Here is a 25,729-nt window from a genome sequence, read left to right as displayed (position 1 = left end):
CTGATGCTCACCTAGGCAACAAAGTGTTATACATGTCATCCATGGAATGAGGAATGCTAAGTTGCTTCAACCTTTGAGAAACAGACAGTGGTATTTTACTTTGTTTATAAGAATTTAATCATGAATTTATAATGCATGTAATTTTTGGACAGAATGGATGGACCATTCAGGTCTTTATCTGCCGTCATTTACTATGTTACTTTGTTACTATTCTAGCATACTAGTAATAAGTGTCTACTATTGTTGCTTGATAATTCAAATACTTATGGTTCCTGCCCAAACTCAGATTTCTTCCCCTCTACCACCACCACCACACTCCATATGCACTTAACCAGCTCCTTAAAATATTTTACATTTGAGTAAAATTATCAACTATGTTCATGTTTCTTAAAATTCAATAGATCAATCAAGGCTTCCTCTTTCCTGATGATGTCTTTCTCTGTGCCTTCCTAATAGCTCAGTTCTTCAGTCAAAGCTGTGCTCCTGGAGCTGACCCCAGTTCATCACTTTGTGATCTCTGTATTGGCAGTGGATTAAAGAAACCAGACTCAAAATGTCAACCAAATACTGATGAGCCATACTATGGATACACAGGGGCAATCAGGTAACTTGGATGCAGAAAAATGTTGGCCCTAATTTATTAAGATATAAATAATCTTCCAAATCAGTAGTCTTCCCAATCTCAACGCTATAATAACACTCTTAACGATCACATTAGGACAGGATCTTCAGAGCGCCACCCGAGCGGTATAGCTCAGCACTCCTCATTGATCCTTATACTAATGTGTGACCCATTATAATTTAGCTTAATATTATTTCTTATTTCATTTTACAAATTATTATAGGTAATTAGTAGACATGAAGGGCATAATAAAAAAACATATCTAAGTCCCCTTTTGGCCTAAGTCAGTAAACACTGACAGCAGGGAAATGTCCATTCTCAAAAAAATCCCATCCAAACTGAGTTTTTTTTTTTTTAAGAATGGCCTACCTGCACGTTCAGTAATCTACTGGCCCAGACTGCCACTACGTCTATCCCTACACCACATTCCCAACCAAAAAATTGCCCAAGTCCCAAATGCCCAAACCCAGACCTTTTAGGTGAAGGAGGGGCCAGTCCTTCACCTAAAAGTAGGATTCTGTAACTGGCATCTGTCAAAAAACAACGCTGGTTACAGAATCCTATAACCGGTTCACCCCCCCACCGCAACAGTCGTGGCCGCGATTGTGATCCCGATCCCCCCCCCCCCCCCCCCGACAAAACCACAAATCGGCAGGAGGGATCCCAAGCCCTCCTGCTGAAGAAGGCACCCCAAACCCCTCCCCCACCGCGAATATCGGATGGTCTTCTCTCTGCAAGACACATGCGGCCCCGCTCACGCTCGAGGGTGTTTACCATCTTGCCAGGTGCCTTAGTGATGCGGTGTTTTCTGTCTTGCCAGTGCCCTCCTCCATCTTCCTGCAGCGTTTGCTGAAAGCTGTGGGCAGAAGCTTCCATGTGGTTCCTGCGGCTGATCTGGAAGTGTTCCCTCTGACGTCGCAACATCAGAGGGAACACTTCTGGGTCAGCCGCAAGAGGCATATAGGATCCGCTGCCCGTGGCTTTCAGTGAACGCTGCAGAAGATGGAGGAGGGCACTGGCAAGATAGAAAACACCGCATCACTTTCGAGTGTGAGTAGGGCCGCACAAAATACTTCTTGGGGCCGCGGGTTGGACACCCATGCTCTAGACATTCAGAGGCAGGGGAGAGGCCTAAGCTGGTTTTAGATATGTCTAAAACCAGCTTTGATTATCGGTACTTGGATGATCTGTCTTTTTGATCATCCAAATACCGATTTAGGCCACTTTATGGACATGTTTTTTGTTTTTGTTATTATGAGCCCCATAGCTTTTATGTGCTTTTACTGGAATATGTTCCATTTATATTACTGCATCTTTTTGAACAGGTATGTCAAGAATAATAGGGTGGGGGGGTGGAGATGGGACTTGTATATTGCTTTTTCTGTATGGTTTACATAATCAAAGCAGTTTATATATTTTAGACAGGTGCTTTTATTGTACCTGGAGCAATGCAGTGCTAAGTGACTTGCCCAGAGTCACAAGAAGTTGCAGTGGAAAATGAACTCGCAGCCTCAGGATGTGCAGAGGAAGCTGCTCTAACCACTAGGCCTCTCTTTCTATTGCTTTTAAAAGTATTTTCCTGTAACTTCATTGAGTGTCCCCTAGGCTTTGTAATTTTTGATGGATTAAAAAAAAAAGAAAAAAAAAATTGATTCACTTGTACCCATTTTATACCACTCAGGATTTTGTAGACTTCAATCATATCTTCTGTAAGCCATTTCTTTTCCACGCCAAAGAACCCTAATTCCATCCTCTTTATCATCTTTGTCGTTCTTCTTTGAACCTTTTCTAATTCTGCTATATCTTTTTTCAGATACGGCAGCCAGAATTAAATGCAATACTCAAAGTGAGATTGCACACACACATGGAGCAATACAGAGGCATTATAGTAATATCCTTAGTCTTATTTGCCATTCAATCTGCATGCATTTTAACAACTTTGAACTGTTTAGTGTCATTTGCAAATTTTATCACCTCACTTGTTCCAATTTCCAGATCTTTTATACATATGTTAAATAGCACTGGTCCCAGTATAAATCCCTATGGCACTCCACTGAGAAAAATGGCCATTTAATCCTACCCTCTGTTTTCTGTCCAGTAACCAATTTGTAATCCACAACAAAATATTTTCTCCTATCTCATTACTCTAATTTTCTCAGGATTCTCTCATGAGGAACTTTATCAAAAGCTTTCTGAAAATCTAGATACATTACGTCAACCAGCTCTTCTTTAACCATGTGTTTATTCACACCTTCAAAGAAATGCAACAAATTGGTGAGGCAAGACCTCCCTTGGTTGAACCCATGTTGACTCTGTTCCGTTAAACCATGTTTGCCTACGTGTTCTGTAATTTTATTTTTTATAATGGTTTCAACTATCTTTCCTGGTAGTAAAGTCAAGCTCACCAGTCTGTAATTTCCTGGATCACCCCTGGAACCCTTTTAAAAAATCAGTGTAACATTAACCACCCTCCAATCTTCAGGTACCATAGACGATTTTAGTGATAGAATACAGATCACTAATAGCAGATCAGCAATTTCATGTTTGAGTTCTTTCAGTACCCTGGGATGTATATTGTCCAGTCCAGATGATTTATTAAACTTGTTGATTTGGTTCAGTATATCTTCCAGATTCACAGAGATTTCTTTCAGTTCTTCCGCATCATCACCCTTGAAAAATATTTCCTGTTCAGGTAGATCTCTTGCATCTTCTTCCATAAAGACCAAAGCAAAGATTTCATTTAGTCTATCTACTATGGCCTTATCCTCCCTAAGTGTCCCTTTTGCTTCTTGATTTTGCAACTTTGGCAAGTTTGTCTTCATATTCTTTTTCAGCCTTCTTTATCAATGCTTTAGGGCCCATAATCAAAAAACATAGACATCCAAAAAGCATCCTAAATAAGCACTTGAATGTCCTAATCACCAGGACATCCATGTGCCAATAATCAAAACCGGCTTTCTATATGTCTAGTGAGGTGTTCCAGCCTCTATTCATTTAGAGCATGAGATGGGCATGGTGGAGGTGTGTTATGGGTGGGCTTTGGGCAGTTTCAAGGGTGGGTTAGACATGTACATCTTGCAGCGATAATCAACCATTTTGCAAGACATCCTGGACAGAACTTATACGTTTGGAACTAGACCTGTTTTAGAAGGGCCTAAGTGCCACAAAGGTGCCCAAACTGACCAGATGACCATTGCATACATCAAGGTAAGACACCTCCATACTACCCTAGTGCTCACAGACTGCCTCACACCCACAAAGATTAGAATACAAAAGTACATACCTGTCTCCAGAACATCAGCACCTGGTAAATCTAATCTAATCTAATCTAAATCTTGGGTTTATATACCGCATCATCTCCGCAGATGGAGCTCGACACGGTTTACATGGTTAGGGAAGGAACGGAACTCCAGTGGAATTATATAAGTATGAGAGAAGAGAGGTTGGTGTGAGAGTGCCAGGAGCGGGACGGGGTTACGTTCTGGAGAAGAGCCAGGTCTTCAGATGCTTACGGAATGGTAGAAGGGGGCTCAAATTGCGGAGAGGGGAAGGGAGACTGTTCCAGAGCTGAGTGATTCTGAAAGGGAGGGAAGAGCCAAGTTTACCAACAAGGGAGATGCCTTTTAAGGAGGGGTAGGATAGTTTTAATTTTTGAGTGGTAAAGAAAAGCCTGGTATCTTAAGTAGCCTGGTGGGTGGGCTAGTGAACCATAGAGAGGAGTAGCAAATCCCATAAGCCAGTCTAAAAACTACATTTATGGTGGAAAATGTGAGTCCCCCCCCAAAAAAAAAAAATCCTACTGTACGGCTATATAGGTTCCACAAGGGCTATTCAGGTTGTAGACAGGTGGGTATAGTGGGTTTTGGGAGGCTCACTATAACCTATATGGGAGTTCTGGTGAACAGTTTATCTGGCACCCTTTATGTGAAGTTCACAGCAGTGCCCTCTAAAGTGCCGCACTGCTCTGTTGCCATGTCTGAGTGGCCAGTCTATTACAGGACTGGCCCTTCCCATGTCCAAATGGTCTTGTTCTGAGCATTTGGGACTTGGACGAAATTTTGTTTGAAAATGTGGTATGAAGATAGACATCCTGGCATTCTGGGCATCCCAATAGACTGGACGTCCATATAGAGGATCTTCCCCCAAAATTTTATTTCTATACGTATGGTGGTTTGCCTTTTGAAAATAGGCATTTTCTTACTGCTAACTTTGAAAGTCTAGCGCCATACATCCAAATCGGACTTAAACATATGTTTTGAAAATGCCTCTCCATGTATCTAACTTGCCAGCACCTATGTTCTTCTTATTTTTTTTCATTCGGATTCTTTTTCCATCTTTGAAGGAAGCTCTTAAGACTCTTTTCATGTCACCTTTTAACCATGCAGATTCTGGTATTTTTAAATAACTAAAAAATAAAAGTGCATCAAAATTCAAAAATCACTTGTCCTTAAAACTATGCTATAGACATATATGGTCGAATTAAATACTATAAATAGGATATTATAGATAAGATATTCTATAATAATGTTAAAAGTGCTCAGTTTAAAACACCATCTAAACACAGTACACTTCCCCCTCCCCATTCGCGGTTTCCACACTCGCGGTTTCACAAATTTGTGATTTTTTTAGGGGGGAACTCATATTTTATCATGTTCCCGCCTCTCTCCCACCATCCCGGCCTTACCTGGTGGTCTAGCAGGCTTTCGGGGCAGGAGCGATCTTCCTACGCTCCTACCCCATATAGATCGCCAATAGGAAATGGCTACCGTGAGCTCCCGCCATCGTCTCGAGAGACTAAGAACATAAGCATCGCCTCTGCTGAGTCAGACCACAGGTCCATCGCACCTAGCAGTCCGCTCCCGCGGCGGACCCCAGGTCAGTGACCTGTAAGTGATCCTTTATTTAAAACATTTTGTCCTGTGTAGTACCCCTCTAACTATACCCTTCAATCCCCTTTTCCTTCAGGAACTTGTCCAACCCCTTTTTGAAACCCAAAATCGTACTCTGCTCTACCACCTCCTCTGGAAGCGCATTCCAGGTATCCACCACCCTCTGTGTGAAGAAGTACTTCCTAGCATTCGTTCTGAATCTGTTTCCCTTCAATTTTCTTGAGTGCCCTCTTGTTCTTGTTTCCCCCACCAGTCTGAAGAATCTGTCCCTCTCTACCTTCTCTATACCCTTTAAGATCTTGTAAGTTTCTATCATGTCCTCTCTAAGTCTCCGTTTTTCCAGGGAAAAGAGCCCCAGTTTCTCCAGCCTCTCAGCATATGGAAGGTTGTCCATGCCCCGAAAGCCTGCTAGACCACCAGGTAAGGCCGGGATGCCGGGGGGAAGGCGGGAGGGAGGCGGGGGTGGGTCAGAGCCGGACGAGAAGTATTTGCGGTTTTTCTCCATTCGCGGTCCGGCTCTGCCCCTATCACCCACGAATACCGAGGGAGAAGTGTAGTGTTTTCTAATGGTATTGTATCCAGACATCATCGCACCCACCTCCCTACCTCACAATACACTGAGATATTGTTATGAATCTATTGATCAGAATTATCAAGTTGAATATTGTGTAAAAAATAACACTTAGCTTGATGGAAATTTTCCTTGGTCTAATTCTAGTCGGGGGGTGCAAAAGTATTGGAAAGTCTTGATTATCACAATACTGCTGGTTAATTTCCAGTTATCATGTGCTCATACTCTATTTGTGTTCCAAAAAAGTAATAAATATAAGTGCAAATCCTATAATAAAATCCACTGCTTTCACTTCTTCTTCCTCTTCCTCTACACTGATCATGTTTCACATATCCTGCTTCATCAGGAGGAAGACTAATAAATTTGCTATAATAAAAATAAAAAAAGAATTCATAAATGTGAAATCGGCATTTTAAACATTTTGCTTAAACTGTTTAAATCTTAAAACCTATTAACTTCAAATCGATATATAAACATTCATTATACTATAGTTATAGTTTATAGTTATATACTATATTATACTATAGTTTGAACTACCCTCAGATCTCCACCGGGAGGAACACGAGATCAAAAGCTATTTTGCTGCTTGTTCGTGTTCTAAAGATAAACTCCTATGTGTAACGGAAAGACGTAAATACTGACATCAATCCAGTTACTAAATTATCCAATCAAACAACACCAACTATTGAAGGATTTTAAACAGCTAATTAAGGAACTTAATGTGTTGTCCATTCTATTTCTTTGTTAAGCCCATTAGGAGTAACTGTGTTCCAAAAGAAAATTAAATGCTGTTCATGATATGTCAATATATGAGAGATGTCACCCTATTTATTAAAATAAGAGTGCCTTATTACACAAAATCTCAACTCATCTAATGAATGGTTGGTCTATTGCCAATGATCTAGCTAAGCCTCTAATTTTCTGGTGCGAATACAACTAAAATGTTCCACTCAGTGGGGTACCAAGGGGGAGGCAGAGGGGGTGGTCCGCCCCGGGTACAAGCCCTGAGGGGGTGCTCCCGGTCCGGTTCCCCCCCTGCGTCCGGTTCAGTCCCCGACGTCCGGGTGTCGTGTCTGGATTTCCTCCCCACCCCCCGGCCTCCCCGCACCACTTACCTGGGGAAACAGCCTGCAGCAAGATCACGATGCCAGCGATCTTTGCCTGCTTCAGCTGTTTCCTTCGCCGCGGTCCCACCCCTCCTCTGACGTCAGCCTTCAAGGGGTGGACAGGCCTTCGGGGGGGGACAGGCCTTCAAAGGGGGGAACAGGCCTTCGGGGGGGACAGGCCTCCAGGGGCAACAGGCAGGCAGGCCTTCGGGGGGGGTGCAGGCCTTCGGGGGGGTACAAGCAGGCAGGCCTTCAAGGGGGGGGACAGGCCTTCAAGGGGAACAGGCAAGCAGGCCTTCAAGGGGGGGGACAGGCCTTCAGGGGTGGGATGCAGATCTTTAAGGGGGAGACAGGCCTTCAGTGGAGGGAGGGCCCTGGTGTAAAAGTACACGGAGGGAAGGGGGAGGGGTTCAAAGAGGCATGCATATGCCGGACTTTGGGTGGGAAGAAATAATGGGTCTGAAAATAGAGGAGAGGGAGAGAGATGATGGACCATGGGTTTTAGGGAGGGAAGGAACAGAAAGGGAGAGAAGTTGGACACAAGGGATGGTGTGGAGGGGGTATAAAGATACTGGTTAGGAAGGTAGTTGGGAAAAGAAAGGGAGAGATGGTGGACCCTGGGGTGGTGGGGAAGGAGGGAGAGCTGCTGGATGAAAGGGTAGTTAAGAAAAGGTGGATCTGTGGAGAGAGACAAAAAAAAGAAAAGATGCCAGACATCTGGGGGAGGGAAGGGGAGGACAGAGATGGCAGATGGATGGTTAGCACGGAGAAAGAAGGAGACGCTGGCAAGCAAGTTATCAGAAGACAACCAGAGCCTTGGACCAACAAGATTTGAAAAATAACCAGACAACAAAAGGTAGAAAAACTAATTTTATTTTCTGTTTTGTGATTACAATATGTCAGATTTGAAATGTGTATCCTGCCATAACTGGTGTTAGACCACAAACAGAGAGGAAAAGTCCTTTTTGTTTCTTTATTTTATTTACACCATAGCGCCAGTGTGGTTAGGAGAAGCCAAAGGGGGGTGAAAAAGCTATAAAATAAATCCACCAGGATGTTTGAAAAGAAACACCCAATTGGGCAGGAAAATCATAAGAACATAAGCAGTGCCTCCGCCGGGTCAGACCATAGGTCCATCCTGCCCGGCAGGCCGCTCCCGTGGCGGCCCAAACAGGTCACGACCTGTCTGAATCACCAGAAGGGGCTCCCTTGCCACCTTGGTTTCTCATTGAAGTCTTATCTTCCCATCGAAGTCCTAACCCTCCGGTCTTGCACATGCACGACCTGGTTGGGTTTCTATACTTATTACCTGGTTAGCTTTCTATACTTGTGTTACATCCCAGCTCCTCCCTCAGTATCCCACGATCCCTTTATCCCTCAGGAATCCGTCCAATCCCTATTTGAATCCCTGTACCGTACTCTGCCTGATAACTTCCTCCGGTAGCGTATTCCAAGTGTCCACGACCCTTTGGGTGAAAAAAAACTTCCTTGCATTTTTTTGAACCTATCTCCCTTCAGTTTCTCCGAATGCCCCCTCGTACTTGTTGTCCCCTTCAGTCTGAAGAATCTGTCCCTATCCACCCTCTCTATGCCCCTCATGATCTTGAAGGTCTCTATCATATCTCCCCTGAGCCTCCTTTTTTCCAGAGAGAAGAGCCCCAGCCTATCCAACCTCTCGGCGTATGGGCAGTGTTCCAGCCCTTTTACCAGTTTCGTTGCTCTCCTTTGGACTCTCTCAAGTACCGCCATGTCCTTCTTGAGGTGCGGTGACCAATACTGAATGCAGTATTCCAGATGTGGACGCACCATCGCTCGATACAATGGCATGATGACTTCCCGCGTCCTGGTTGTTATGCCCCTCTTTATGATGCCCAGCATCCTGTTGGCTTTTTTCGAGACTGCTGCGCACTGTGCAGATGGCTTCAGTGATGCATCCACCAGCACACCCAAGTCTCTCTCAAGTCTGCTGTCTCCCAACAATGCCCCCCCCCCCAATTTGTAGTTGAACAACAGGTTATTTTTCCCTATATGCATGACCTTGCATTTTTCCACGTTAAAGCGCATTTGCCATTTGTTTGCCCAGTTTTCCAGCTTGTCCGGGTCCCTTTGCAGGTCCTCACACTCCTCCCTGGACCTAACTCTGCCACACAGTTTGGTATCGTCTGCAAATTTTATAACCTCGCACTTTGCCTCCAATTCAATAGGCTAAACAAAGCCATGGGACCAGACAATCTACACCCCAGGGTGCTTAGAGAGCTGTGTGATGTCCTGGCAGAGCCGTTTTCCGTGCTCTTCAATCTTTCCTTGAGTACGGGAAGAGTCCCCTTGGACTGGAAAACAGCCAATGTAATCCCACTCCACAAAAAGGGCTGCAGGACAGAGGCTGAGAATTACAGACCAGTGAGTCTCATATCCATATTGAGTAAACTCATGGAAACACTAATTAAGCATAAATTAGATACAATCCTGGACGAGAAGAATCTACGGGATCTCCGCCAACATGGATTTACCAAGGGAAGGTCTGCCAATCCAATCTAATTAGTTTCTTTGACTGGATAACAAGGAAACTGGATGTGGGGGAGTCCCTAGACGTCGTGTACTTGGACTTTAGTAAAGCTTTTGATAGCGTCCCAACCGCAGGCTATTGAGCAAGATGAAATCAATGGGACTGGGAGAAACATTAACTGCATGGGTCAATGATTGGCTAAACGGTAGACTTCAGAGAGTGGTGGTGAATGGTGCCCCTTCAAAAACGTCAGAGGTGATCAGTGGAGTACCGCAGGGCTCGGTCTTGGGCCCGATCCTCTTCAACATATTTGTCGGAGATCTGACTCGGGGGCTTCAGGGTAAAATCACATTATTCGCCGATGACGCCAAACTATGCAACATAGTAAGAGCACTTTGCCAGACAGTATGACACAGGACCTACTTCTATTGGAACATTAGTCCTCGACTTGGCAGCTAAGCTTCAATGCTAAAAAATGTAAGGTCATGCACCTTGGTAGCGGGAATCCGTGCAGAACTTACACACTAAATGGTGAGACCTTAGCTAGGACAAAGGCGGAACGTGATTTGGGAGTGATCATTAGCGAAGACATGAAGACTGCCAATCAAGTGGAGAAGGCTTCATCAAAGGCAAGACAAATGATGGGTTGTATCCGTAGAAGTTTTATCAGCCGGAAGCCCGAAGTTATAATGCCGTTGTACAGATCCATGGTGAGGCCTCATCTGGAATATTGTGTACAATTCTGGATGCCACATTACCAAAAAGACGTGCTGAGAGTTGAGTCGGTTCAACGAATGGCACCAGGATGGTCTCGAGACTCAAAGATCTCCCGTATGAGGAAAGGCTGAATAAATTGCAGCTATACTCACTCGAGGAATGTAGAAAGAGAGGAGACATGATAGAGACATTTAAATATATCACGGGCCGTATTGAGGTGGAGGATGATATTTTCTTTCTTAAAGGTTCAGATCAGGATTGCCAAAGAATACTTGTATTAACTTATACCATTTGGAAGCAATTCCTTTCCAATTATAGAATTTTTTACAATACATTAGAACATCTGGTTGAACATTCCTGGAGGATAAATCTGTATAGGACTTTGTAAGACAGTGCCTTAATTGGATCCACTGGTAAAACAAGTGACCAGGAATATTATACAGTGTCATTATGTCATTGAATGTCATCCATTCATCATTTTTAATTAGATGATGTAAGTTCCATATGCCTTTCATTTGCCAGATTTTCCAGTTAATAGTATTACCTTGGATCTTAATATTTTTATTGTGCCATAAAGAAACAGTGTTAGTTGTGTTCCATTTCACTGGTACTAACTTATCAATAGTAAGTATAGCTTTATTAGTGAAAACAATATTCAAATTTAAGCTCCCTTTCTTATTAGAGTAATTTTGCATATTATATTTTAATATATTTGCTCCGCAAATATGTTGTTCCAGTAGTAACCACCCTGGTGATTCCTCAGTAGGAGGAGGAATAAGCCATAGTTTAGCTTGTCTCACATGAAAGTCATGAAAATTCACCCCTCCTTTGTCCTTAACCGCTTTAAGTTTCTTCATTGCAATGCGCCAAAGAAATCCTGCTAACAGTTTTTCAATTTGATAGTAGATATGTTGTTCCATTAGTAACCACGCTGGTGATTCCTCAGTAGGAGATCTCCAAGAATCTCAGAGAGCATGAGACTAGAAGGCCTTGAGCATGCGCAGATGCTCAAGGCCCAGCAAAAGGAAGACGGCAGATCTTCAGGCACCGGCACCGGCATGTCCTGTGCGTTGGTGCCGGTGCCATATGGGGGTAAGCCAACATGTTTGGGTGGATGAGTGGGTGTGTAGGGGATGGCAAATTGCGACGGGGGGATGCCAGATCGCGGGGGGAGGATGTGGAGCAGCGCCACTGGCCTCGGGGAGGGAGGGGGTTAAGGTGGAGCAGCGCCGCTGGCCTCGGTGGGTGGGGGTGGGTCGGAATGCATCAAGTGAGTTTCCCTTAGTTCCTATAGGGAAACTTGCTTTGATATACGAATACTTTGGTTTACGAGCATGTTTCTGGAACGAATTATGCTCGTAAACCAAGGTTCCACTGTATATCTAAATGTAGAAACTAGTAAAACAGTGCAGAAGCCATAGCAAACAATATAATTATCTGAAGGAGGAGGCAAAATGACGCGAATACTATTAATCAGCAAGGGGCTGCCATGTGCTCAATCGGCCATATTAGTATCAAGCTGCCATAACCTCTGATTATAGATTGTGAGCACCATGAGTACTAAAAAATAAAAGAAAATGCAGAATTTGAGTCTGTTAAATACCTAGGTAAATGCTAATACCCATGTACTGAGCAAAGATAGCAGTAATCATGTACTTGTCTCATACAGAAATTGCTCTGAGCACATAAAGCAATTACAAGTTCTCTGCAGTTCAGTAAGATTAGCATCACACTTTAGTACTAATTTATTTATTTAAGCACTCACCCTTCCTCCGTTGAACTAATTTTATTGATGGGTAATGTAGCTGTGATAACAAAAGATACTAATCATTAGAAGAGAATACAAGCAAAGACCAATTCAAATGTAAAAGTGGCAGGAAAGCTGCAGCAGCTAGTGCAGAGTAGTTTCAGTGAGTCATTAAGTCTTATCTATTGCTGTGGGGTGTTTTTCCTGTGGGGTGAAAGTAGTTAGTTCAGCCGGGTCTGTAAAGTCTCTTGTTTGATTGTGATAAGTGACTCTCATCCTTGTTGGGTAATAGATGCCATAACGTGCAGACATTTCTTTCAGCTTAGGGCGAAATTCCAGTAGCTTTTTCCTGTTCTTTGCAGTAGTTTTGCTGAGATCCGGTGCAAAGAATACAGTTTGTCCCTCAAACTTCAAAGGTGCAATGGATTTAGCTTTTTGCAGGATTTGCAGGGTTTGAGTATATCTGAGGATGTTGATAATAATAGGTCTCTGATATTTGCTTACAGTGGACGGCTTTGCAGAAGGAGTTCTCTGAGCTCTTTCAATCTCAAATGGTTTATCAAATTCCATATGTAGTAGCTCAGGGATTGTTTTTTCCAGGAAAGTTATCATATTTTTACCTTCCCGACCTTCCGGAATACCAAGAATGTGTAAATTATTCCATCTTGACCTATTATTCGCATCTTCAAGTTCAGTTTCAATCATTTTGATGTGTTTAGTCTGACGCTGAAGCTCTTTTACATTTTCCTCAAGCATAGTTTTTGTTTCCAGCTTATCCACTCTAGTTTGAAATTGAGTCACTTTAATTTCCTTAATTTCATCTTTAATTTCTTCTTTGGTGTCTGTCATCAAATCCTTCAGTGATCTTATTTCCAGTGGTTCCCAACCCTGTCCTGGAGGACCACCAGACCAATTAGGGTTTCAGGCTAGTCCTCATGAATATGCATGAGAGAGATTTGCATATAATGGAAGCTATAGGCATGCAAATCTGCTCCATGCATATTCATGAGGGCTAGCCTGAAAACCCGATTGGCCTGGTGATCCTCTAGGACAGGGTTGGGAACCACTGATGTAGAATTTTACCAATGCTGTGGTCTACCGCTTTATTCGTTGATGCTTTAGCTGGTGATTCTGGTTTGTGTCCAATGTGTCTCTTTCCAGTTTTGCTGGAAGCCATAATGTTCTGCTGTCGATATATATCATCGCTGTGAAAATCTAATTTTTTATATTCTTAAATGGCTTCTGTTAGTAAAGTGATGAGGAGCTACAGCATTATGCTTCCATCTTCACTGGGCTCAGCAGCGCCCCCTAATTCGTTGGATTTATACAGTATAAATATTTAAATTCTTTAATTGATATAATCCCCTCAGAATTAGCTTGACATAATCTGGTAAATATCAATTTTTGAAGACGGGGGGGATCGTTATCAAGAGGCTAAGTAGTCAGATAACTGACGTCTAGCTTCCAAATGATTGGTCTCAACATCCATTATCACAACCCCTCCGCCCTTATCAGCTCGAATGATCTTAATTGATTTATCCTGCACTAAGGTGTTTAGAACTGATCTTTGTGCTTGTGATAAATTGTGATACTGTCTATCTCGTTCCTTTTCCATTTGTTCTATATCTCGAAGAACAAGTTTTTCAAAGGCTCCTATCATATTATCTATAGGGCCGGGAGGTATCCAAGACAAAGGAACACGGTGAGAATCAGAAAAAGATTTCTCCTCCTGAGCCAAGTGATCTAAAGAATTTGTGTAGCCAGGCACGAATATCATATGAATTATGATATATAAAGGGGACAAATGATAAACCTAGTTGTAACAAAGATTCCTATGTAGTTGTTAGAATTCTAGAAGAGATATTAAATACCAGCGTTAGCGGTTCTTGTTCAGTTTGCGCAGTCTGAGTTTGTTCTGTGTGGTGCTGGGATCTGCTATTTTTCCACCGGTTGTGGGCAAGCTTAAAAAAGAATCCGGAATCATAGGTGTAGTTGAAACATTACTGGAGCTGTCTAGTGTAAATGTGATTTGTTTTAACCCATCACTCGAAGAATCACTAGATGTATTGATAAAACATAATATGTTTTTTATTGGGTTGATTACATCTGGATTTTCTACTTTTATCCATCCATGGATAGACGTATCGCTTAAGGACAGATTTTTCAAAATCTCGAAAATACAAGAACGAGGGAACATGATACGACAAAGTATGCTACTGGGTTTCAAGAAGGGTTTGGATGATTTCCTGAAGGAAAAGGGAATTGAGGGGTACTGATAGAAAATTACTATGCAAGTCCTTAACCTGATGGGCTGCCGCACGAGCGGACTGCTGGGCGGATGGACCTCTGATCTGACCCAGCAGAGGCACTGCTTTTGTCCTTATGTCCTTAATTTCACTATTTTCTGTTTACGAATATCAGTTTGATATATTTCCATTGCTTTAAAATGATCTTGATAATGTATTTCAAACTCATCAGGATTCTCAGTTTTCTTAATGTTCTCTAATTTCTCCAGTAACTCAATTTCCAGATCTTTAGTGATGGTTTCAAGATTGTCAATTGTCAATAGCATAAGATCCAATCCATATTGTGTTAGTAAAATGTTCCACTTTTCCACATATTGTGGATTGTTAAGAAATCACGGTTCCTTATACAGACGCATACCCTTTGGAATTCTTTGAGTGTCACAATACTCCCACGGTGTAGCTGAGTGCATTTGTTCCCTAATAAGTATTTTATGTAAGAACATAAGCATCGCCTCTGCCGAGTCAGACCATAGGTCCATCATGCCCAGCAGTCCACTCCTACGGCGGCTCCCCAGGTCAATGACCTGTAAGTGATCTAATGCTCTAAAGCATTCTGTACTGTATAGTAACCTTCTAGTTGTACCTTGCAATCCCCTTTTTCTTCAGGAACTCGTCCAATCCCATTTTGAAACCCAAAATCGTACTCTGCTCTACCACCTCTTCTGGAAGCGCATTCTAGGTGTCCACCACCCTCTGAGTGAAGAACTTCCTAGCATTTGTTCTAAATCTGTCTCCCTTCAATTTTTTTGAGTGCCCTCTAGTTTTTTGTTGCCCCCGCCAGTCTGAAGAATCTGTCCCTCTCTATCTTCTCTATACCCATCATAATCTTGTAAGTTTCTATCATATCCCCTCTAAATCTCCGCTTTTCCATGGAAAAGAGCCCCAGCTTCTCCAGCCTCTCAGCATATGGAAGGTTTTCCATGCCCTTTATCATTTTTGTTGCTCTTCTCTGGACCCTCTCGAGTATCGCCATATCCTTCTTAAGGTACGGGGACCAGTATTGAACACAGTATTCCAGATGCGGTTGTACCATCGCCCTATACAGCGGAAGGATAACCTTCTTGGTTCTGGTAGTGATACCTTTTTTGATAATGCCCAACATTCTGTTCGCCTTTTTTGAGGCCGCTGCGCATTGTGCCGTCGGTTTTATTGTTTTATCCACCAAAACCCCCAAGTCCTTTTCTAGGTTGCCTTCCCCCAATATCATCCCCCCATCGGGTTTCCTTTCCCTATGTGCATGACTTTACATTTCTCTACATTGAAGCTCATCTGCCATTTATATGCCCACTCACTCAGTTTGTTCAAGTCCCTTTGAAGTTCTTTACATTCCTCAATGGATCTAACCTTACTGGAGAGTTTTGTGTCGTCTGCAAATTTTATAACTTCGCACTTGGTCCCTGTTTCCAGGTCATCAATAAATATATTGAACAGTAGTGGTCCCAGCACTGACCCTTGCGGGACACCACTCGTGACCCCTTTCCAGTCAGAATAGTGCCCCTTTACTCCTACCCTCTGTTTCCTGTCCACCAGCTAGTTTCTGATCCATCTATGTATGTCCCCTTCCACCCCGTGGTTCCACAGTTTCCTTAGTAGGCACTCGTGAGATACCTTGTCGAAGGCTTTCTGGAAGTCCAGGTATACTATGTCTATGGGGTCACCTTTGTCCAATTGTTCGTTTATCCCCTCAAAGAAGTGCAGTAGGTTCGTTTGGCATGATCTTCCATTACAGAAACCATGCTGGCTTGTTCTCATCAGCTTATTTTTTTCTATATGCTCATTGATACTGTCCTTGATTAATGATTCGGCCATCTTCCCCAGAACTGAGGTTAAGCTGACCGGTCTATAATTCCCTCGGTCGCCTCTGGATCCTTTCTTGAAGATAAGTGTAACATTCGCTATCCTCCAGTCTTCCGGGATTACCCCTGTTTTCAAGGATAGGTTGCAAATCTGCTGTAGTAACTCCGCTATTTCATCTCTAAGCTCCTTTAGTATTCTCGGGTGGATTCCATCTGGGCCCGGAGATTTGTCAGTTTTTAGTCTTTCTATCTGTTTGAGTACGTCTTCGAGGCTTACCTCCATGCACGATAATTTTTCCTCTGGATCCCCCTTGAATTTTTCTGGTTCTGGCACATTGTGTGTGTCCTCTTTTGTGAAGACCGACGAGAAGAACGTGTTTAATCTGTCCACCACCTCCTTTTCCTCCATTTCCTCCACTCCCTTCCTGTCTCCCTCATCCAGGGGTCCCACCTCCTCCCTCGCCAGTTGTTTTCCTTTCACATATCGAAAGAATGGTTTAAAATTCCATGCCTCTTTGGCAAGTCTCTCTTCATACTCTTTCTTTGCTGTTCTGACCACACGGTGACATTCTTTTTATGCTTCCTGTGCTCTTTTCAATTTTCCTCGGTTTTATCCTTTTTCCACGTCCTGAAAGATTTTTTTCTTGTATCCTATCACCTTCTTAACTTCATTGGTTAACCATGCTGGGTATTTTGCTTGATTCTTTCTGCACCCTTTTCTAAATCTGGGTATATACCAGTTTTGCACTTCGTTTACCGTGTCCTTGAATAAGGTCCAGGCTTGCTCCACCATCTGTGCCTTTCTGGAGCTGTCCCTGAGTTTTCTCTTTACCATCATAGTTCCCTTTCCTGAAATTGAACATTGTTGCAATGGTTCTCCTCCCCTTTGGCATACCTATTTCCACTTTGAATTGGATCATGTTGTGATCACTGTTTCCTAATGGTCCCACTACTTCCACTTCTTGGGCAGGTCCTCTTAGCCCGTTGAGAATTAAATCCAGAATAGCTGTCCCTCTCGTTGGTTCCTTGATAAGCTGTTCCAAGTAGCAGTCCCGTACAGCCTCTAGGAACTCCGATTACTTTGAACATTTTGAAACTCCATGGCTCCAGTGTATCCCGGTATAGTTGAAATCTCCCATAACTATGGTGTTTGCGTTTTTACATTCTCGCCTCAACTCAGCTCTCAGTTCTTCATCCTTTGCTTCTGTTTGCCCAGGTGGGCGGTAGTACAGTCCCATCTTTATCTCGGTTCCCTATCTTCCTGGTATTTTAACCCATATTGATTCCAGTTGGTCATTTGTCGTTGCTGTGTCCACTCCAATTGATTGAATGGTATCCCTTATGTAAAGTGCTACTCCTCCTCCTTTCTGATGTGTCCTGTCTCTTCGGTAGAGCTTGTACCCAGGCAGTACTGTGTCCCATTTGTTTTCCTTGTTCCACCATGTTTACATGATTGCTATGATGTCTAGGTTCTCATCTTTGGCCATGACTTTTAGTTCTCCCATTTTGTTCTTCAGTCTTCTTGCGTTAGTGTACATATAATTTAAATCTCGATATTTTTGTTTTCTTGTTATTTTCCCTTGCGATTCATTATTCTTTCCATCCCTTTCTCGTTCTGCAGACTTTTGTTTATTGTCTCTCCTGTCTTCCCTTATAGTACGTTTCCTCTTTATGTTCATTCCCTTCCTCTTGTTCCTTTTTGTTTTCCCCGTGTAGTAGACTCCTCCTATCCCCCTCTTGATTCGTCTGGCTCCATTGGTTTTTCGTTGCCTGTTTAGTGTTTTTGGTGTCTTCCCAGCACTTTCCCCACTCAGTATCCTTTCGGGATACTGTCTTCTGAATCATCAACACCTGGTCGACTGTCGGCTTTCCCCTTCCTCTCAGTTTAAAGCTTGCTCTATTCCTCCCTTGACGTTGTTTGCTAGTAGTCTAGTTCCCGCCGTGCTCAGGTGTAGTCCATCTCTCCTGAAGAGCTTGTTGTCCAGTTCCTCACGAAGTGAAAACCCTCTTCTTCACACCATCTACTCATTCACGCATTTATTGATTGTAGTTCCGTCTGCCTCTTCACATCAGCCCTTGGTACTGGTAGGATCACCGAGAACCAGTGTTCCCGCTAAGCTGCGCTGGCGTGCGCTGGCGCACAAAATATTAGGTCGCAGCGCACAAGTTTCTCGTCACAGCGCAGGACCGGCAAGATTGACTCATTTGAACTTCTGCAAGATCAGCATCGGAAGCGTGCGCTGGGCCGGAGAGATCTTGGGGAGCCTCCGACAGTGGCTTTCTCCCGCTCTCCTTTACTTCCCAGCGCAGCGATTCACGAAGGCAGCCTCGGGGCTTTTGCTGAGTCGCGGCTGCCTCTGATGATGCAACTTCCTCTTTCCTCAGAGGCGGCGCGACACAACAAAGGACCCGAGGCTGCCTTCGTGAATCGCTGCGCTGGGAAGTAAGAAGAGCTGCTGGGAGGGGAGAAAACCACTATCAGTCTGGGAAGCTGCTGGGCAGGGGAAAAAAGGGACAGCTGCTACTGGAAAGGGAGAAGGAGAGATGCTTCTGGGAGGGGAGGAGGGAAAGGAATCTGGGAAGCTGCTGGGCCAGGAAAAAAAAGGGACAGCTGCTACTGGAGAGGGAGAAGGAGAAGGAGAGATGCATCTGGGAGGGGAGGAGGGAAAGGAATCTGGGAAGCTGCTGGGCCAGGAAAAAAAAGGACAGCTGCTACTGGAGAGGGAGAAGAAGGAGAGATGCTTCTGGGAGGGGAGGAGGGAAAGGAATCTGGGAAGCTGCTGGGCAAGGAAAAAAAAGGGACAGCTGCTACTGGAGAGGGAGACGGAGAGATGCTGCTGGGAGGGGAGGAAGGGAAGAGAGTTACTGCTGGACAGGAGGCTGGGAGAAAGAAAGAAAGGGGGCAGGCAGGGAAACAGAAGGAAAGAAGAGAAACAGAAAAAAAGAAAGAAAGGTCAGGGAGAGAGGAAGAAAAAGTTGGGGGAGGGAATGAGGTGTGGAGGAGAGAAAGCATACAGGCTGATAGAAGGGAAGAAAGATTGGATGCACAGTCAGAAGAAGAAAGTGCAACCAGAAATCACCAGACAAGGTAGGAAAAATGATTTTATTTTAAATTTAGCAAAGTGGAGGCAGTATTACCACAGTTTTCAAAGGAATTTGCCCAAATAACTTAATAGTTAACTGGGTAAATTCCCAGAGATGAAAACTTCCCTTCACTTACTATGCACAGTTCTGAATTTATATCTGCTGTCTATATTTTACAATATGGTCCCCTTTTACTAAACCGCAATAGTGGTTTTTAGCGCAGGGAGCCTATGAGCGTCAAGAGCAGTGCTGGGCATTCAGCGCAGCTCCCTGCGCTAAAAACTGCTATTGTGGTTTAATAAAAAGGATGGAGGGTATATTTGTCTATTTTTGTATGCTATAAAAACCAAATACAGAGAGAGACTGAGAGCTGTTGACGAAGAGCTACGTGTGTGTCTTTCTTCCATTCCAGCCAGAATATCAGCTTTGTGTTCAGCCAAACAGGCCCAGGTTTCGCACTGAATAAAGTATTTTATAATTTTTATAATTTTTATTTCATAATAAAGTAATTATAAAATACTTTCTTTGTGTTTATTTGATTCCTATTCAAGAGAATTACTTTATATATAGTCAATATAGGCAGAGAGTTAAATTTTTTAACATTTTCTAATGGTGGTGTGCCTCATGATTTTTTTCATGAAACAAGTGTGCCTTTGCCCAAAAAAGGTTGAAAAACACTGGTCTAGAAATTGAAAGCATCAAACGTATTGTCTTCTGGACTGTTTTTAATTTACAGTTTACACATATGGATGTAACAGACATAACTACATTTGTTGTAAAACATTTATTAAGATATCATTTCATCCCTACAATTTCTGTGTTCTTAAAAATATTATTTAACGTTATTTAATTTAGCGTGTAGGCCTAAAATTCCTTTGAATACCTCGTCCTCATGTATCAGCAACTTTGACAACATATTTATTTGGCTCATAACTTGCTGGCGCCCGATATTTTTAGCTCACAGTGAAAAAAGTTTGCTCACAACACCCGCCCGCTTAGAGGGAACACTGCCGAGAACCCTATCCTCTGAGTCCTCATCTTCAGCTTCCTTTCCAAAATCTTGAACTGTTCGGTGAGTGCCTTCATGCTGTAGTCTCTCCTGGCAACATCATTTGTCCCGACGTGGACTATCACTGCCGTCTCTTCTGTCCCTGCTCCTTCCAGGATCCTTTCAATTCTGTCGATGTCCTTGGTTCTTGCTCCTGGGAGACAGGTCACCAGTCGATCCTCTCTCCCTCCTGCTATGTGACTGTCCACCTGTCTTAGGATCGAGTCTCCCACCTGGATTGCAGATTACCCTTTTTTCAGTCTCCGCTGTGGTCGCAGATCAGTGTCCTTGATGGTTCTCGTTTCTTCTCCCTCAAGGTGCTGGTAGGATCTTGCCTCTTCCTCCTGCAAGTTTTCTCCATGGGATCCTTCTGCTTCAGTGTCAGATGGTTCGTGTCCTCCGTTCAGTGAATCCTCCTTGTTCCTGTGCTTCTCGTGCTCTTGCTCTTCCACTCTCCTGTAGGCGTCCTCGATGAACTTCTCAAGTTCCCTGACTTCTTCCTCGATGTGCCTCTCTCTCATAGGGTAATCGGCTGTCTGGAATGGGACTTCTGAGATGTAGAGTCCCTCCAGTTCCTGGATCCTGTGCTTCAGATGACTGACTTCACTCTTCAAGCTCTTTAGTTCCTGACATCGTCCGCACACATAAGACTGTCTCCCTGAGAGTCATACATGTGGCAAGTCCGTGCAGTACACTGGGAAGCTCAACCTCTGGGCTCCTGCAGCTTCCATACTTGTCCACCTTCTAGAAGTTCCTGTACTCTTTGCTTGTGTGCTCACTCCTGTTCCTAGCTCTTCCTGATCTCCTTCGTCTTCTGCTTCCTTCCGCTTGTGTGTGCGCGTTGTACTTCTCTTCCTAGCCCTCTATGCATGCCAGAACCTTTTGCTTGAGTTTGCCTTTTCTTAACCCTCTACCATTGCCGTTCTGCTTATGTGAGCTCTCTCTGCTTGTGTGTGTTCTCTTTTCACTTGTGTGTGTTCTCTCTGCCACTGCCCTTTATGCTAAGGTGCGTGTATGTTACCTCTTGGGCCTGCCTCCTGGGCCTACCCTTTTCCTGTCTTCTGTTCCTGCTGCTTTTCTTCTGCTCCTTCTGTGCCTGTCACTTCTCTTTGTACTTCGGTGGGTGCGGTCCACCTGGACCTACCTGTTCCTTGTCTTCAGTGCCTTCTGTCCCTTTGCTTCATTTGCCTGTATGTGGTTTCCTCCTTTGTGCCTGCTACTCCCTTACTGTGCTGTCTCTCCTTGTGTTCTTGGGTGTAGTGGTCCGGCTCTTTGCAAAGGCACTCTCGCTAAGGCGAGCGCCTTTGCCGCTCGCCTTCGCCACGCACTGAACGGCTGCGCGCCGTTGGCTCCCCCCTTTTAAGGGGGAGTCCGGGCGCTGGCGCCGCTGGTGATGCGGTGCGGGTGGGCAGAGCTTACTCTCGCTACCCGCTCCTCGCTACCGCTAACCCCTGCTTTCTCCTTCCTCCTCCGGATTCTTCTCCTCCTGCTACCACCTCCTTTCTCCTCCCGGCTACCTCTCCTGCTTCTTCAGCTTCTGCCTGCTCTTGCTATCTCCACTAGTCCAATCATCAGTAATGGTGTCATGTTCATTAACGAGTAGTCTTGTGCCGCTCATTAATTGGGCAATTCTCTCATTAGATAACCCTGATTTCATTTCCCAACTAATGGAGGCCATTGTCCTCCCTACTAAATTTGAAAATCAAACACAAAAATATCTTGGGAGAAAAAACTATATAAATTAAATTCACAAAAAACAATAAAAGTGCATCAAAATTCAAAAATCACTTGTCCTTAAAACTATGCTATAGACATATATGATTGAATTAAATACTACAAATAGAATATTATAGATAAGACTAGTGTTTAAGCCCGTTAGATTAACGGGTGCTAGATGTCTCCTGCTTTTGAACTTGGGCAGGGGCAGGGGCAGAGGCAGAGCCGGGGCGGGAGGGAGTGACGGTGGGAGAGCAATTTCAAAGCCTCAGCAGCGGCGGCTCCTTGACCAATCCGCGCTTACAACGTCCCCACACTTGCGGTCTGGCTGGCTCCCCCACCAAAGCCCTTCGCAGCGGCAGCCCCTCCCGCATCCGTCCCCACGTCCCAAGCCTCTCCGAAGACCGGCTCCCACGAAAATGGTACCCCTCTATCCAAAGCCGTGTCAGCAGCCTCCCTCAAGACACATTTCAAATCTGACATATTGTAATCACAAAACAGAAAATAAAATTATTTTTCTTACCTTTTGTTGTCTGGTCATTATTCATATCATGTAGGGGTCCCAGGCTATGGTTGGCTTTTGATAACTCGCTTGCCAGGGCCCCTTCTTTCTTCTTCCCTCCCTCCATCCCGGCAGCTGAAGACAGGCACCTCCCCCCAGTGGTCTGAGACAGGAGGGAGCAGTTAGGAGAGGGTCTGAGGGCAAAGAGGGGCTCAACAGCGCACAACCACCTTTCCTTCCCTCCCTCCATCAAGTGCAGTGCAGCTCCACCAATGTTAAAAGGAGCCGCGTCGAAATCGGAGGCCTGCCACTGCCGTAGCACATTCCCCTCTGCCTTGGTCCCGCTCCTTCTCTGACATATGGGACCGCGGCAAAGGGAACGTGTTACGATGGCGGCAGGGCTCCAATTTCAAAGCAGCTCCTTTTAACATAGGCGGAGCTGAACTGAAGGGAAGGAACGGTGGGGCCGGGTGAGGAAGGCCGCCTAATAACAATGGCGCTTATGCTCAAGCCGCCGCCGCAGCTCCTCTCTCGATCCTGGTGCGGTTCGAGAGAGGAGTCGTGGCGGCGGCTTGAACATAAGCGCGATTGTTGTCCCCCTACCTAGCCGCGAGGCTGCGGCGGGGTTTCCATGGCAACCCGATCGCGGATCTCAGTGTAGGGCCGGGTCTGGCGGCGCCGTGTAGGGCGGAGGCGGGACCTCAGCACTGCACCTGTGGAGGGGATTGACTGGTGACGTACAACCCGCGCATGCGCACTAAAAAAAACGGGACAGCTCAGGGAACACGATTTTTTTAGTGCACATGCGCGTCTACCATTTTATTATATTAGATATTCTATAATAATGTTAAGAGTGCTTAGTTTAAAACACCATCTAAACACAGCCTGATTTAGTCTTAAACTTTTGTTGCCGATCCTTTTAGCTTCTTTTTACCAATTTCCTCATTTCATTCTAGTCGCCCATTTGAAAATTTAATGCCACTACAGTAAATTTCTTTAGCAAAGTCACTCCAGATATCAGCTCAAATTTCATCATTTTAGATGTTTCCCAGATATTTCTCTTATGACTTATTATTATGTTCAATCTAATACAGATATTCAACTTCTCGACTGATGGTTATTAATAATTTCCCATGGTGAAGGCAGGGATTTGATTGTCCAGACTCCTATTTTTAAAACAAGTATCAGCAAAAAGAAGCCTTCTTCATCTCAGATTAGACCATAGACAACATATATAGCAAAAACAGTGTTTCAAACCTCCAAATCTCTAAACCACAGGGTTCTTCCAGATCCAACCAGCATGCACAGCTCTTCACCTCCTCTCCTGCTAGGAGACACGATATAAGGGCAATATGGCATGATACCCACCAGCTGCTTGACTCCTCGGTGTCTCTCAGGAGGGCCCAGAACCTATATCAAAGTCCCAGGTTCGCAATCGCATCAGCGGCCTCACTAAGCTGTCACTCCTCTTTACCTCCGGCAGTACTCAGCTACATCGGTGGGGAGGATACTCTTCCACAGCCCAGACATTCACAGCTAGAGCGCCGCCAAACAATCGCTCTTCTCCGCCCCTGGAAGATCTCACCTCAGTCTGTTGGTGGACAAAACGGTCTCCTCTTCCATCATATACTCACAACAGGGACAGCACAGAAATTCTCCGGTCCACAGCATGGCAGCGCACCACTTCCTTTCCTCAGCAGGACCAATGATCTCCTTTGAGGTCTCTACAGTCACATCCAGGTGGCGCTCCCACCACTCGTGCCACACCTCTGCTCTCACGCTCTCCCCAGCCCTGGTGGAGCTCACCAGACACCGACGGGAGGGAGACACTCTCCGCTGCAGCCCAAACACTCACGGTAAGAAAATGCCCCAGAGGACTCCTGCCAGACTCGGGTATAGCTGGTTGGCCTAGTATTAGCATTTAGTGGGGTAGTTTGCTAGTTTACTTCATACCAGCGTGGAGTCCAAGTCAGCTCCCATGCTAGTCAGCTATTCACTTCCACCGGAAATCCGTAGCCATGACCTGGTAAGGAGAATAATTAATAAAGAGTACTTATTTTGGGGGAAAAAAAGCCGTGATTTGTTGAAAAATAGTGAAACCGGACTAATTTAATAAAAAATATCTGATTTAGTCTTAGCCATCTCTAATTATTTGCTGCTGAACTAACTTTGGAAATATGGCTAATAAAAAAATAAGACCTGATCTTAAAATGTTTGCTTACTGTACAAAACACTCAGTGGAAACTTAAACTCCAAAACAAAATTTAACACAAGAAGAAGCTGAGCCAAATGTACTTGGAAAAGAAACATTAGAGATATTAGATTCCCCTCCAGAAGACTTAGTTTTAGCCAGTAAAGGGGATTTAAAGCATTGGATGGCTGATATTAAACTTTCACTAGCGGTATTCACTTCAGACATCAAAGTAAATATTGATGGTATGACGGCAAAAATGAGTATGATCTACATAAAAAAATGGACGATATGACTTGGAGTCTCCAGGAATTTGAAGAACGGGTTATTTCACATTTGATAGGAGATATCTGAAATTCAAAAACTTTGTAAACAGATAGATAGAGGAATTACCTCTCAAAGTCGAAGATGGAGAAAATAGGGCAAGGCGAAATAATTTGAGATTTCATGGAATCCCTGAATCAGAAGATCTTATAGACACGTCGGCCTTTATACAGTCTCTGTGCCATAAGTTTCTGCACACAGAAAATGCAGAAGCAGAATTACCAACTATAGACTTTGAGCGGATACACTGAGCTCTGGGACCACGAAAATCAGAGAAACCAAGGGATATAATAGAGTGTTTTCTAAGACACCCACAAAAAGAGAGTGCTACAAGCAGCACAGAAAAGTGGCTATGTGATATGGAATAATATAAAAATGGAAATCTTCTCAGATATTTCTTCAGCGACGCTGAAACGGCGACAAGATTGCTATGAAGTAACTAGATGTTTGTAACGAAATAACTTCCATTATAGATGGCATTATCCATTCGGGATTTCTTTTATGCTGGAAGGCAAGCAATATAAAGCTAGATCAGCGTTAAAGGCTCAACAGTTACTTATACAAGCTAAAATCTGGCCCAGTGAAGGAGAAAAACAGCAAGAGG

General features: G+C 44.1%; 1 protein-coding gene across 1 annotated transcript in view; it reads left to right on the top strand.

The window, feature by feature from the left end:
• TF (transferrin) overlaps positions 1-25,729 on the top strand; it is a 587,202-nt gene that overhangs the window by 434,892 nt on the left and 126,581 nt on the right. The window contains exon 13 of the mRNA XM_033958374.1: positions 457-604. Coding sequence (XP_033814265.1) covers positions 457-604 — 148 coding nt within the window. The remainder of the gene's footprint in view (positions 1-456; positions 605-25,729) is intronic.

The sequence above is a fragment of the Geotrypetes seraphini genome, chromosome 9, assembly GCF_902459505.1.
Source record: "Geotrypetes seraphini chromosome 9, aGeoSer1.1, whole genome shotgun sequence".
Lineage (NCBI taxonomy): Eukaryota > Metazoa > Chordata > Amphibia > Gymnophiona > Dermophiidae > Geotrypetes > Geotrypetes seraphini.
Note: the sequence above shows the minus strand (reverse complement) of the source record. Positions and strands in the feature narration are given on the sequence as shown.